The sequence below is a fragment of the Mytilus trossulus genome, chromosome 3 (genome assembly GCF_036588685.1).
Source record: "Mytilus trossulus isolate FHL-02 chromosome 3, PNRI_Mtr1.1.1.hap1, whole genome shotgun sequence".
NCBI lineage: Eukaryota > Metazoa > Mollusca > Bivalvia > Mytilida > Mytilidae > Mytilus > Mytilus trossulus.
The window spans coordinates 39079668-39095435 of NC_086375.1; the positions used below are offsets into that span (position 1 = coordinate 39079668).

The following is a 15768-nucleotide window of genomic DNA, read 5'->3' on the forward strand; positions in this document are numbered from 1 at the left end:
ATATAGAGTATAATAGTCTTAACTTAATGGTTTTAGTTATTGTTTATGTTTCACTCTTCAAGTATGAAACAAGTAAGTTGTATCATTGGGTCAATAGTGCAACAGAAATTATTATTGTTCTCTTGAGATGTATTTATTCTATACGAAGAAATTTAACATTTCTTATACATTTAGAATGAACGACACTGTAATGTTAGACAAGTTTATTTCTTATAGGAACTTACTCGTGCTTAAAACGCGGAAGTGGCAAAATATTGAAAACATTATTGAAAACACAGTATGTCTTAATTGACTTTTTCTGAGCTAAAGTTCTTGTAATGATCTAGCACCCGTTGATTCTTGCTTTTAAAAGACGGTCGTTTGCATATCATTGAATACGATAACTAGACCAAAGTATGTTTTGCAATGGCACCCAGCTACAAGTCTAGAAAAAAGACAGATCCAGTCACCAGTCTAGAATAAAGACACATCAGGTAATTTACAATGATTTGTCAATAACGTTAATTATTCTCAAGGAATATTATGAGTTTCTTACAACAAAATATTGATATGTGTCAACATATTCATGTAGTATAAAGTTTTTACTAATATAATAAACGGTGATTTTGTCTTTAGTTTATAAAGAGGTACTTGTTATGTATTTTTTAATCAGCATGTGGTTGACAAGTCAGGCAATGCATGCACATCCTTTTACAAAATTATATTATACTAGAACACAGAGAAACCCACTAGAATTCACAGTATCAATTCACAGGCTACATGATATTACTTTGAGGTTCTAATAATATTTTTTTTATATAGCATAATTATTAATCGTAATAAGTTAATTAACACATTAACACCAGTGACAGTGTACGATCAAACGAGAAAGGGGTAAGGAAACAACACCCCATCAAATTGACAATCACGCAATTCGATGTAGGACAGATAACGTCCAAGGTATCATCAGACATCCCTTCTTAACAGATAGAAACTTTATATTTGCCAAATCTCTATTATTTTCACACGTTTTCCTTAAGTTTTGTTCACTTTTTTATCGTCTTAAATGCTGCACTCCTACTGAAAAAGCAACGAAAAACGTTTAAAATTCTTATTTGAACACTAGAACCCGGGATAAAACTTATGACATTTCGCGTGTAGAGTATGTATTTGAGCAAACAACCTTCAACAATTTTTATCGGAATGCTACAAAACATATATTTTACCTAAAATGACATAACTGAAATTCGACTTTTAAAATGTTGTCTTGAATATTTGTAAAGCTATATTCAGTTTGCTGTCGTTTTGATCAGTTTAATGTGTCATCAAAGGGGAAAACAATCAATTTTGAGCTATAATTATTATTAATCAGTGACCTTGCTTAAAAAAACTATCTATACTGACTGACTTTAGAAACGCAACACTCATTTTGTAGATTTTTTTTTACCAAATCATGTTTGATCCTCATACAGGTATTATTCATGCTTAATATCATACTTCTTTCTCTTTCGAAAAAAAAATCAAAATCTGACTAACCTATGGTTATTAAACCTACCGAATTATTGAGATCGCACTAATTTCAAAAATCGAAATTTCGAACCAATAAAAGATTTTTTTCATTTTTTGTTCTTTGTGAAACAGTTCTTTCAATCCTTGGCCACACTTAAATCAGTTTAAAATTGTTGCATCTCCATATTGCCAAGACTGAGGAATAAACAACTGAATCAATCCATTAAAATACTGTAAACAGGAAAACGTGAACATGCATCAACCAGACGATTTGACGTCAGAAACTCTTCTTACTGTCCTTTCGACAATGATACAGGTAGAAGGGATTTGTTGAAGACCATCAATGACCAGATCAAAATGTAGTGACAAAGCATTGTCAATAGAATTTGATTACGCAACGTCATTTGCGAGACAGACCAACGGCGGCAGCGTCAACTTCTCATTAAATTACTGAATGCCATTTTGCACAGATTTATGCCATACATGTTTATCATGAACAGAACTGCCAAAGAATCGACAGCAGAAAAGCATTTAACGCCTTAAAGTTTCAACCGCATAATTGCCAAAACCAATTGTAATGAGTGGAACAACGGTAAAATCAGATAGTGAAAACCAGACCCCAAAACATCCCGAACCGAATTGGTTGATCTTTCTGATAATCATTTTGGCGTTTCTTACAGGCAGTCATTGCTTTTTACGGTTACACGTTCAATGGTAAGAGGAAAACAGGGTTTCATTGTATACCACAATTTTTGAACGTCGAAAATGACGTAATCAATTCAACTTTCGACTAAGCATTTTTTTTCAAACATTGAAGTAATGAAAGAACTTTCTGTTCATACGTTTGTTTACAAAAAAAAGAATATTTGAAAATGGGAATTACAAAAAAAAATTTAGTGTTGCGTTTCTAAAGTCGGTCAGTATACTTGTAACACTCTTATTAAAATCGAAAGTAATACTTTACGTCCTTTTTGCACGCAGGTATGTAGAAATACAAGCTTTTCATATAACTGATATAATATCTTTTATAGTACTTCAATACTACTGCATTTAGACATTCCTTTTTTTCCAATTGATTTTCTGTTGGCGTCATTTGTCACGCCTCTTAAAAGAAGTAGTCGTCATTTTTATCAAACGGTGGAGCAAAAACTATCACAAAACAATTTAAGGTGTCCTTTCTTTTATTCTTGGGGAAATATTTCAGGTAGAATATTAAAAGAGAGTTGAGACTTACCAAAGGGAAATTAAAACTTATGATGCAACAATGAATTAACGGCACACAAATCACTACATAAAAAAACTAAAGACTGAATGTTGGAGTGATATCAGGTGCTCTCGAAAGGTAGGCAAATCCTGCTCCACATATGGCAACCATCGTATTGCTAATATCTGATTCAGTACAAACCCTGTAATAAGTCTATATCGGTAGGTTTTATTTCGGGAAGAGAGGGCGGGATTTGATTGTTTTGGTTCTGATTGAGATTGTGACACGGTGATGAATACTGTGCCCCTATTTTGACAATTTTACTTAGCATGCTTATTTGGTTCACGCATCGTTGTCAATACAATTGAATTTGATGAGGCTGTCATACAAGTGAGAGGTTAAGTGCTCGATCCATTTTCTACATTTGAAAGTACCTGTACCAAGTCAGAAATATGACAGTTGTTGTCAATTCGTTTGATGTGTTTTATCATTTGTTTGGTGTCTTCCTCGAATGCCAACATTTTTATATGTGACCTATTCCTTGAATGCCAACAAAAATATTTTAAAAGATGTTTATATAATAACAATAGGTGTTTTTAGAACTATCTAAATGTTTTTAAAAGTATAAAATAATTAGTGAACTTGATAAAATTGCAACATTTTATTACTTTTTGATAAGAAAAATGGTAGATTTTAAGGTTAAAATTATTACATGTAGTAGAATTTTAAATAAATAAATAAAATTAAAACGTTTTTACAATTCCTTGCTTTCTATTAAAAAAAGATAATTTGTGAATTGAGGTGTTTATTTACATAAGACTTATTAGTTTTGAATATTTTATAAGTTAATATAAACTATACGAAGATTTCAATTGAACAATTTGTTTAACTTTAAAAATCATCAGAATTAAATGATTTATAAGTAAATTTGATAACTTCCAAGCTGGAAATGTTACAAGGTTTAAAGAAAATCCATAAAATAGGGTAACAAGAATTCTGATGATTTGTGACCATAACGAATCACCTTCACAATGTTATTCTATGAAACCCTACATAGAAAATTCTAAAAGGTTCTACGGAACTAGATACTAGCTTTTGATCATAAACAATGTTCTATCCAAGTTTGGCAGTAATCAATGACAGTTTGAGAAAGTTATTATCATTTTTAAACCTTTTACCACAGAATGAATATTGTGGAGGCCGCTGCCAACTACAACAGAATGTAGGATGGCTATGTACATTCGGTAAACATTAAACTGTCGAGTGATGAATCTGAAAATGCATCATACGGTATAGCTGACTTATATACATCCTGAAGCCAAATTTCAGAAATCCTTGTATTGTAGTTCCTGAGAAAAATGTGACGAAAATTTTCAACTTGGCTATCATGTGTAAAATCATACAAGTGTTCGGTAAACAGGAAGTTGTCGAGTGATTAATCTGAAAACGCATCACACGGTATAGCTGACTTATATAAATCCTGAAACCATATTTCAGAAATCCTTGTATTGTAGTTCCTGAGAAAAATGTGACGAACATTTTCAACTTGGCTATCATGTGTAAAATCATACAAGTGTTTGGTAAACAGGAAGTTGTCAAGTGATGAATCTGAAAACGCATCACACATATATAAATGTTGATATCAAATTACAGAAAGGGTGGATGTGTAGTTCCTGAGAAAAATGTGACGAAAGTTTCATGGGACGGACTGACTGACGGACTGACGGACGGACGGACTGACGGACTGACAGACAGAGGTAAAACAGTATACCCCCCCTTTTTTAAAGCGGGGGTATAAATACAACTATAGCAGACAGCAAATAACGACGCCAATTAGATACCAGGCTTCTGGCATCGTATGATGGGTTCAATATGTGTAGGAAGATGCGGTATGAGTGCCCATGAGACAACTCTACATCCAAGTCACAATAAAAAAGTAAAACATTATTGGGCAAGATACGGTCTTCAACACAGAGCCTTTGCTCACACCGAACAGCATCCTTCAAAGGGCCCTAAAAATTACAAGTGTAAAACCTTTCAACCGGAAAACCAACAGTCTAATCTATAAAAGAACCGTAAAAAGAGTAACACTTATGAACCACATAAACAAACGACAACAACTGAACATCAGATTCCTGAATTAGGACAGGTGCAAACAATTCCAGCGGGATTAAACATTTTAATAGAACCTAACCTTCTCCCTCATATGAAACAATAACGTAGCATCCCAACATATAAAGACCTACTATAAAATATCTATTGGAATTGATAACTCAATCAAAAAACGAAATTTCACAAATTAACACACAATGAGAGAATAAATGTGATCTTTCATACAATGTGATTACAAAGCTAATAAAACTAAGGGATGAATAAATAACGAAAAGTATTATAACGCTGTGAAATGTCAAAAAAATTCTGAAAAACATTGACTTTGAAAAAAATTACGTCATGTTATACACAGGTAAATGAAAATAATTTCGTTTCTAAGTATACCTCTTCTACTGTCTTTATAAAGTTCTGTTTAGAAATACCAAATTTTTTTAACAACGTTCTGAATTCGTCGATCACATCTTTGAGCCTGTTGTTTATCAGTTGTCGTTAGTTGCTGTAATCAGATTTAATTTTCGTTTTTTGTTTTACACCTATTGAATAAGACTGTTGGTTTTCTCGTTTGAATTTTTATATATGGCATGTCCCATCATATTTCTATGCGGCACGTGTTTAAAAGAGGGACGAAAGACACCAAAGGGACAGTCAAACTCGTAAATCCAAAACAAACTGACAACGCCATGGCTAAAAATGAAAAAGACAAACAGAAAAACAATAGTACACATGACACAACATAGAAAACTAAAGAATAAACAACACGAATCCAACCAAAAACTAGGGGTGATCTCAGGTGCTCCGGAAGGGTAAGCAGATCCTGCTCCACATGCGGCACCCGTCGTGTTGCTTATGTGATTACAAATCCGATAAATAGTCTAATTCGGTAGGTCAAACTCATGAAAGGGATTAAATTGTCATTGTTAAATGCTGTATGATGACATCTACGCCATGTGATCTCTTGTTGCTAGTTGTGTCACGAAAAATCTTTACTAACAGTCTTATACACCGAAATGTTTACATGATAATAAGTTGTGGAAAGATTGCCAAATAGACAATATCCATAAAGACGATGATAGTAATTACAAAAAGAAAAGCAACGCATTATACATTTATTGCGTCCGAAAAGCTTTTATTTATCAGCTTGCGTCAACTGCTCTTTGCCGAATAATTGAAACAGATGATGAGCTTTTTGACCAAAAAGGACCGAAAGGAATCCATTTAGAGACCTATGGGGTTAACTGTGCCTGAGTGGGTTACAAGTTTAATTTCTTATAATTTCAAAAGCCACGATATGGCCCTCAATCATTGGTTATATCCCGTGATGACAAAAAAGTGAAAAATTAAAAAATATCAACGGCATGAATTAAAATACGAAATAACAAACAAAACAAACACCAAGCAACTACAATCCTTGAGCACAAGATATTTTAAGAATTTGTCTGGTTGAAAATGTAAGTGAATGTTAAACTATTCTACCTCGGGGGAAGTTTATTGAAATCCGCGTATTCATGTAACATTTCAAACATAATATTAGTATCCTTTTTAAATCTACCTTTTTTAAAACTTTTTAAACACCCAGGTTACATTTTTGTTATATCACGTGATTTACACCCTGGTTACAATGACGTAAAGGAGCTATCATATAAAAGAACATCGAAGGTATTTTATTAAAAATAAAACTTGATTAACAAAGATAAAGCTTCTGGCATCTATCAAGTAATCATGTGAATAGAAAATGCATATGGATTCCTTTTTTATTGACATGTTTCAATTTCGAAATTCCACAGAGTATGAAAAATTTCATTACTCGATTCACTTCCTTGTTCCCAATTCAAAATATTTTGTCATATTATTTCGCTTTCTATTTTGTTTAATCAGATGTCAATGAAAAAACAATTAATAAAAAATAAAATTCAATTAGACAATCATGATTTGTGATGAATGCTTAGCACCGAAAGTCATTTGTCATCATATAAAAACCAAAAACAAAAATATTTTGATCCAATAGATCCTGCAATTAATATTGTTCATATTTTAGAAATATTTGTTTTTATTTGCGAAGAAATGGCTTTCAGTACTGGCGATTCATTATGAGTTATTATTTTGGGTGATTGCCAAGCTTTTTGCATGTAGAAAATCTAACTTCATCTAGGTTCTATGGTGGCAAAATATATAACCCTATATAAAAAAAATCTACTTTTCAATTTCTGACAGGCTAACAGCTTTGTTCATCACCTCAATTAGTGTACGTCACAGAACCTGCTTTCTTATTTTGTTCATTAGTTCCAAGTATATAAGCAATTAATAAAATTATTCCAGATATGAATGGTTTCAAGATATGTTTGAAATTGTTTTTGTTTTAAATTGCATGATGGGGGATTTCAAAAGAAAAAAAATGTTTATTTCACAAAACGTATTTAAATGAAGGATTCCCCGCAGGCATATGTACATAGTCATTTTTATTATACATGGTCAACAACTATTTGAATAAAAATCAATATATTTTGATACATATTAACTGAAAATAGTACCAGGTTCCTATTCCTTTTAGTAAAAAGTAATATCACAAAAAATACTGAACTCCAAGGAAAATTCAACCGGAAAGTCCCTTATCAAATGGCAAAATCAAATGACAAAACACATCAAAGGAATGGACAACAAATGTCATGTTTCTGACTTTGTACAGGCATTTTCAAGTGTAGAAAATGCTGGATTAAACCTGATATTTTATAGCGACAAACCTCTCCCTTGTTTGATAGTCGCACCAAATTCCGTTATATTTACAATGACGCGTGCACAAAACAGACATAATAAATAAAATTGTCATTATGTGGGTACAGCATATTTTGTATAAGATATTTGTAGCTAATTATACAATTATCAGAAAATGATATAATAATAAATGTTCCCAGTAATAATAAGTCACTGTGTCCACTAGTCTGTATAGATATAAGAAGATGTGGTATGAGTGCCAATGAGAAAAATATCCATTCAAATTTACAATTTTTAAAAGCTAAACATTACAGGAGAGTGGTCTTCAACACAGAGCATTTGCTCACACCAAACAGCAAGTTATAAAGGGCCTAAAAATAAGTAGCATTAAACAATTCAAACAGGGAAACCAACTGTCTTCCAATCTATAAAAAAGAAAGAAACGAGAAAACTTATGAACCACAGCATAAATAGGCACACTATGAAATATCCATTGAAAAAGCTTTACCTAATCAAAGACATATTAACAAAAACAAGTGAACATACACTGAACTATGGCACATCGTTATAATCTTAAGCAAATCAAACTTTTGAAAATTACCCATATAAGTGAAAACAATGTATTTGAAAAATGCCCTATCTCTTTTGGTTCTTTTTTCGCTCACTATACCAAAACAACTTTCTCTCTGATAGATGAATTTAAATAAGATTCAACATGAAACAGTAAGATATCAAACAGAAGTAAACATTTTTCGTGATCTAACAACACTTGAACATATTCTTGATTTTATAGCAACCAATTTTAGTTGGTCGTAATAATTCATTAATATTTATATTAACAAATATGACTTTACAGGTACACCATAATGTCGGATTTTATTCGTTGTGGTCCATGTGGTTATGCGGATAATAATAGAAACGCAGAGAAGTGGTGTACGGTTTGTGAGGAGGGATTATGTACAGTTTGTGAGGAGGTTCATAAATCTATCAAAACAACACGGAATCATAGGCTTATATCCACCGATGACTTCCAACAGATAAAAAATATATCTATCAGCAGTACATGTAAAGACCATGACAAGCGACTAGAACTGTATTGTAAAACACATGATGTTGCAGTTTGTTTAGGTTGCGTTCCATCTCATCATAGGGCATGCTCTGACGTCATTGCGTTAGATAAAGCTGCTGAAAATGCAAAACAATCAACTGCACTAGCCGATTTAGAGGACACTTTGATAATAGCATCACAAAATCTCGAACAAATCATTAACGACCGTTCCTCAGCATTAAATAATTTAGACGGTCAAAAGCAAACCATCAAAGATACAATCAATGATACACGCGCAAAAATAATGAAAAAGTTAGACGACTTAGAACAAAAACTGCTTCTTGAGTTAGACACACAACATGGTAAATGTAAATCCGAACTTAGCAAACTTTTAAACCGTTTAAAAAATTCGGAACGTGATTTGAATTGTCTGAAAGAGCAAACATCGCAATTGAAATCATTTGCATCCGATATTCAACTTTTTCTTGGAACGCGTCAGATAAATAAAACAGTCTATGAAAAAGTAGAATCCGTCAAAGAAAGAATCAAGTCTGTACAGGACTATGAAGTTCACTTACAGTTACATCTAGTTGTCATGGCGTTTATGAATCAAATAGGTCAGCTCGGGAATATATTAGTTAAGAAGACTACCACTAGTTTACCCTTCAAAGAAGCAAAGATTGATCAAGCCCAAATACAACTTCGAGTGCATGTAAAGAAAACCATTAACAACATCCGCTTAAAATTGAAAAAGAGATTTAAAGTGAATAAAACAGGTTTTGGAATGTGGCTGTCTGGATGCACCATGTTATCAAATGGTAATGTGTTGATTATTGATTTCAAGGGACGTGGGGTAGTAATGGAGTATAGTGAAAACGGTAAACATATCCGTGACATACAATGCTCTGGACGACCGTTTGATTTAACAGTCATAGACACTGACCGTATTGCTGTAACGCATGGAAGGTATCAGTACATACAGATTTTAGATATAAAGAACAATACTGTCGAGAAGAAAGTGGAGTTTGATAATGACTGTGACGGAATATCATACCAGAACAATAAACTTTTTATCATTTCAGGAGGCATTGTAATAACAGATAGTACAGGTAATGTACTCAACAAATTAAGAGTTGACTGCGGATTATTCTTAGAAACAACTATTGATAGAATCTATTTTACCGACTTTAGGGTTGATACTGTGAATTGTATCTCAATGACAGGTGAGGAAATATGGGCTCATAAGGTGGAATTGTTAGGCGGTGGGAGTGGCATCACTATCGATGATCATCAAAACGTATTAGTTAGTGTTGGAAGTTCTAATTTGCTAACGGTAATACAGCATGACGGGAAGACAAGTAAAACACTACTTACCGAATCGGACGGTCTGGACAAACCATCTGCTCTACACTACAACAAAGACAAAAAAATATTACTTCTGTGTAACGACAAAAAAGATGCAGCATTATACAATCTTGAATAGTGGACATAGTGTATAAAACTTTTTTCATATTCTAAGTCAAATTCATGAAAAGAGAAAAGCAATTAATCAGTATTTTTGTTTTTTAAAAATACTGATTTTAGAAGCAAAGAGATTAACTACCCTGTGAAAATAACACGGACTTTAATTTAGACAGATAATGATTCCGATTCCTTGAAATAAGATTTATCGTTTGACAATGCATTTATTTTGTTTGATGGATATGATTTTATGAAGATGATTAATGCAAACACGTTGATAATTTTTTATTCGACTTTAAAGTGTGACACCTATTAGTTCTAACACGCCAATGGCGGCATAAACTTATTGTATAAAGATAAACATTGCAGAAGGTTGAATACCTAGATGCCGTATACATTTTATACTTATGACATATGTTTCTGAAGTTTGAGGACAATATATTTTCGTTCTTTGAATAAAATTTAAAACAAAATTTTCGAGCAAGGGTATTGTGGTTTCAACCATATTGTTTTCAATTGGTTTGTGTTATGCTTATTAAGTACGATCATCCAATTGGATAACATGTGACAGTCGTAATGCATTCGTTTGAGCTTTCGATTTAGTTTGTTTCAATTAAGAATTGAATGTTTTTTTTAAAATTCATTGGGGTGTTATTTTAAAATTGTGTGCAAGGTGTAACCATCTCTTCATTTAAAGTGAATTCAAAAATAATATTTTGATATAGGATTTAAATGAGATACACTATCTGGGGTTGTTAGAAGGCATGTTACCACGCAAAAATGAAAAGTTCAGAATAGAAAATCAAAGCATTATGATAGTCATTGATAATCATTTTGAGTCAAAAAGAAACATCAAGCAAATGAATATATTGTTGTCTTTTAGGGAAAGTTAAATCACAAAAATACTGAACTCCGAGGAAAATTCAAAACAGAAGGTCCATATGAAAGGGATTGTTTAGAAACATTTCGAAAGCCAACCACAAAAGCAAAAATACAAACTTGTTCATTAGGACGTATATTGTTAGTTCTTGAATTTCTGTATATAGTATGGAAGCGTATTATTTAGTTTTGTATTGCCTCGCGGCTAATATTTTATTGTTTTATTACTACAATCTATACAAAAGCGTGGCAAAACTGACAGTTCAAAATGGGTTTCATGTAAAAAAAAAAAAAAAAGAAAACTAGTATGGAAAATAATTGTCAATGAGACACCTATATTTTAGGAGTACTGGTCAGTGATTTTCACATTTACACATCACCGTAAAAACTATGTAAGTTTGTTGCGTATAGATAGCTATAAGAGGTCTCGTGTTTATATGACAAAAACATGATTAAATTAACAATACCAACCCAAAACGGCGGGACTTTTACAACAACAACTATTTGAAATACAACTACAGCAGACAGCAAATAACGACGCTGATTAAATACCAGACTTCTGGCATCGTACAGGCGTATAAGATTTGGTAGGTTCAACATGTGTGGGAAGATGGGATATAAGTGCCCATGAGACAACTCTTCATCCAAGTCACAATTAAAAACATTATTGATCAAGGTACGGTCTAAACACGGAGCTTCGGCTAACACCAAACAGTAAGCTTTAATGGGCCCTAAAAATTACAAGTGCAAAACCTTTTCAACTGGAAAACTAACAGTCTAATCTATATTAAAACCGGAAAACGAGAAACACGTATAAACCACATAAACAAACAACAACAACTGAAATCAGATTCCTGAATTAAGACAGGTGCAAAACATTCCAGCGAAATTAAATATTTAAATGATACCAAACCTTCTCCCTCGTCTGAAACAATAAAATAGCATCCTAACATAGAAAGACACACTTTAAATACTGTGAATTCATTATTATAAGTTGGATATCAATTTTCGTGGATTTTGTGGGAACACGTAAACCACCAAATTAAATGTTCAAGGAATAGCAAATTTTCTTTATGGTGGTATGCAGATTTCAGCAAAACCACGAAATTAATTATCCACGAACAAGTAAGTTTTCCTTAAACTACTAAAATTGGTACCCACGAAAATAAATGAATCAGTATCAATTGGAATTGCTTAACTCAATCAAAAAACGAAGTCTTACAAATTAACACACAATGAACGAATAAATTTGATTTTTGATACCATGAAATTACAAAGTTAATAAAAATAAGGGATGAATAATTAAAATGAAAGTATTATAACGCTGTGAAATGTCAAAAAAATTCAGAAAAAACATCGACTTTGAAAAAAAATTACGTTATATTATACACAGGTAAAGGAATATATTTTCGTTGTTAAAAGTATACTTCTTCTGTCTGTATAAAGTTCCGTTAAGGAATACCAATTTTTTTCTTGAATATCAATAAATCTAATCTAAAACTTGTACAGGTTTGTGAACACTTGCAAATATATTCTGAGCAACGGCATTTGGAAAAACCGTAATATATCTATGCTACCATTTTCAATACACCTTATCGCTATTAGCCTTATCGGGCGGCCGACCCGGCCGCTTGATCTTTTGAGGCACAATACAATCGCTTTTCCATTGTGGCGTCAGATATTTGTTTTATGACGTCAACATTTTACGGGAACCTGTGTGATATCCAGTAATGGCGGACAAATAGCGGTAAGGTGTATTATATGTCTTTATATCTTCTAAATTTATCTCATTTTAAAACATTTTAAATACTCAGGTGTCTATTATGATTTATCACGAGATTAACCTGTTGATAACAATGACGTAGATACTGTCGACAAGAAAATTAAAGGTAATTTATTAATCTTTATTAAACTATGGTAGCAAAAAAAAAAAAAAAGTCTTCGAGTTTGTAACAAAACAATAATTTAAATCGAAACGGTACAATGTATTCTTTTTGTTTCATATGGATTTTATATATTTTCACCAGACCCGAAATAATCCTCCCCATTTCAAAGGTCATTATTTTGGTTCAACCTGTTATCACAGAATAAAGACAAAAATAAGAAAAATAAAACATTGCAGTGTATTACGTGTGATGAATTACATGTATAGAAAGTCATAGCTTCTCCTTACTTCTTATCGTAAATATCAATCAAACATAAACTTTAACTGGTATAAAGTAATCTGATAAGATATATTTTAGTCCTTTTTATTTTTAAATGACTTCGAGTTTGATACAAAACAATAATTGAATCGAAACGGTACAATGTATTCTTTTTGTTTCATATGTATTTTATATATTTTCACTAGACCCGAAATAATCATAGATTTACGATGTACCGCCCCATTTCAAAGGTCATTATTTTGGTTTAACCAGTAATCACAGAATAAAGACAAAAATAAAAAAAATAAAACATTGCAGTGTATGACGTGTGATGAATCACATGTACAGAAAGTCATAACTTCTCCTTACTTCTTCTCGTAAATATCAATCAAACATAAAAATTTAACTGGTATGGTGTAATGTGCTAATGTGATAGTCCTGCGGTACATTGAAGTATTTTTGTTTAATCCCTTATATTAAAAGAAGGACTACAACTGTTATCTGCTATTATTTGGTCGGGTTTCTGTTGGAAATTTTTGTATTTATAAACCGATGTTCTCAATACATGGGGAGACGAACTTGAAATCTGATATGCGATGTGTCTGAGCAGATTATTGCAAACCCTATGCAAGTATGAAACCTATTTCAGTAAGACTTCAGAGATTGTTTGCATAATGTATGATAACCCTATCTAACATCTATCTAACTTTTTAAGTGACAGTCAAATGACTATGTCCTTGACCAGGTCGGTCTCCATCGCAGAGAACCTGAGTTATTGATTTGTTTTCTTTCGTCCAGAGTTTTCAAGCAAACACTCATCTCATTTCAGTTATAAATCTTATTGTTTTAACATTTATGAGTGGATGGGTGTTCTAATTAAAAAAATGAAGTTTATATTTTCAATTGTATTCAAATAATATCAAGGACATGTTTGTTATTGAGAAATGTTTTTAAAAAATCTAGACGATCCCAAGATCCTTTAATAGTAAACTAGGTATTCACAATTTGATGAATATGTTCTTAAAAAGGCTGAAATATGTTGTTTATATAAGCAAGAAGCCTTCTACTTTTTCATCATCTTTTTTTGCATTTGCCCCCCTGCTTAAAAGTCTTACCGTTTTTGTGTCAGAATAAAATAGAAATTCTATCCTTTGGTCTGAATATATTTTTTCAATTTGTGCTTAACTTTATTCTATTATTTTTATCATTCATTCTGTTTATGATAAAACTTCTATCTATATTTGAATAGAAATGAATGTGTTTCTTAAAATTGATACCATCTTCTTCCTATTTTATTTTAAAAATTACATCTATTTGTAGTTCAGATATTCTAGACAGTGCTATTGTCGTTGGTATAAATATGCAAGCTAATACAAGTAACAGAACATGATATATTGTACCCAGAACAAAGAAAAACCACTTGTCAAATTTATTTTACGTCATCTATAAACACAGTAGGATTGTCATTAAGTCTGCCCCTATCTGACCCGCCATTTCTATTGGCAGTCAAGAAGTTTTTTTTTTATCCCGGTTGCTACCTTGCAGAACCGGAAGTTGTTAATTTGTTAAGTACCGCATTTGGATGAAATATTCCCCCCCCCTGAGTGTAACACCAACACAAATCAATCAATCATGTATGCCTTCTCCGTTCGTCCACTGCTTATACCGTGAAGATTTGAAAATCAACACAACCGAGTAAATATTTGAATATCGAAACATTTAGATGATAAATTTCAAAGATTTATCAACCATTTAATATATATTCCCAAATTATAAATGCTATTAAACCCCTTGAACGGGTTTTAAAGAGCATTTCTTCAAACATTACAAATTTAACAGGTCCGATGTTAAATTGTGCATTAATAGGCATCAAAATAAATTCATGCTGATATGAAAGAAAATGCATACATATTTTTTTTCCTAAGCTTGTCCGTTCTATAAGTTTAGTTTAGATCCATCTTTTTCAACTTCTCAAATAAAGCATTAAATTATTTGTTACTATCTGAAAGTAAACGTTAATACAGACGGACTCATTAATTCTTTTGAAAATTGCCTTGAAGTGTTGTTAAGTCATAGTGAAAAGGTCATAGTGAAAAGGTCATAGCTCTTTCTCCCACTATCATTGCTAAGCCGTCTTGTACCAAATACAAGACAACCTTCTCAGTTTCATGACACTTTAAATGGAGTATATATAAAACGTGTAATGGGGAGGAATTTAAACGAGGAAAAACATTCAAATGTCTTTATCAAATAAATATTGAGCCAATTCTTGGTTTTATAATTTTTAATAATTGTTACATTTCATTAATACTCATACTGTCAAATATGACTTTACAGGTACTCCATAATGTCGGATTTTATTGGTTGTGGTCCATGCGGTTATGCTGACAATCATAGAAACGCAGAGAAGTGGTGTACGGTTTGTGAGGAGGGGTTATGTACAGATTGTGTGACAGTCCATAAATCTATTAAAACAACAAGGAATCACAGGCTCATATCCACCGACGATTTCCGACAGATAAAACATATTTCCATCAGCCTTACCTGTAAAGACCATGACAAGCGACTCGAGCTGTATTGTAAAACACACGATGTTGCTGTTTGTTTGGGTTGCGTTCCTTCGCATCATAGGGCATGCTCTGACGTCATGCCTTTAGATAAAGCTGCTGAAAATGCAAAACGTTTCACTGCACTGGCTGATTTAGAGGACACTTTAACCAGAG

At 32.3% G+C, this 15768-nt stretch overlaps 1 protein-coding gene across 1 annotated transcript; it reads left to right on the forward strand.

Moving 5' to 3' along the window:
• Positions 1-8379: 8379 nt before the first annotated feature.
• LOC134710754 (uncharacterized) lies at positions 8380-10044 on the forward strand. The gene has a single exon (XM_063571150.1). The coding sequence runs from the start codon at positions 8380-8382 to the stop codon at positions 10042-10044; it is 1665 nt and encodes a 554-aa protein (XP_063427220.1).
• The last annotated feature ends 5724 nt before the right edge of the window (positions 10045-15768 follow it).

What these genes read in the sequence shown, in the direction of transcription:
- LOC134710754 (XM_063571150.1), top strand. Translation starts at nt 8,380, where the DNA reads ATGTCGGATTTTATTCGTTGTGGTCCATGTGGTTATGCGGATAATAAT.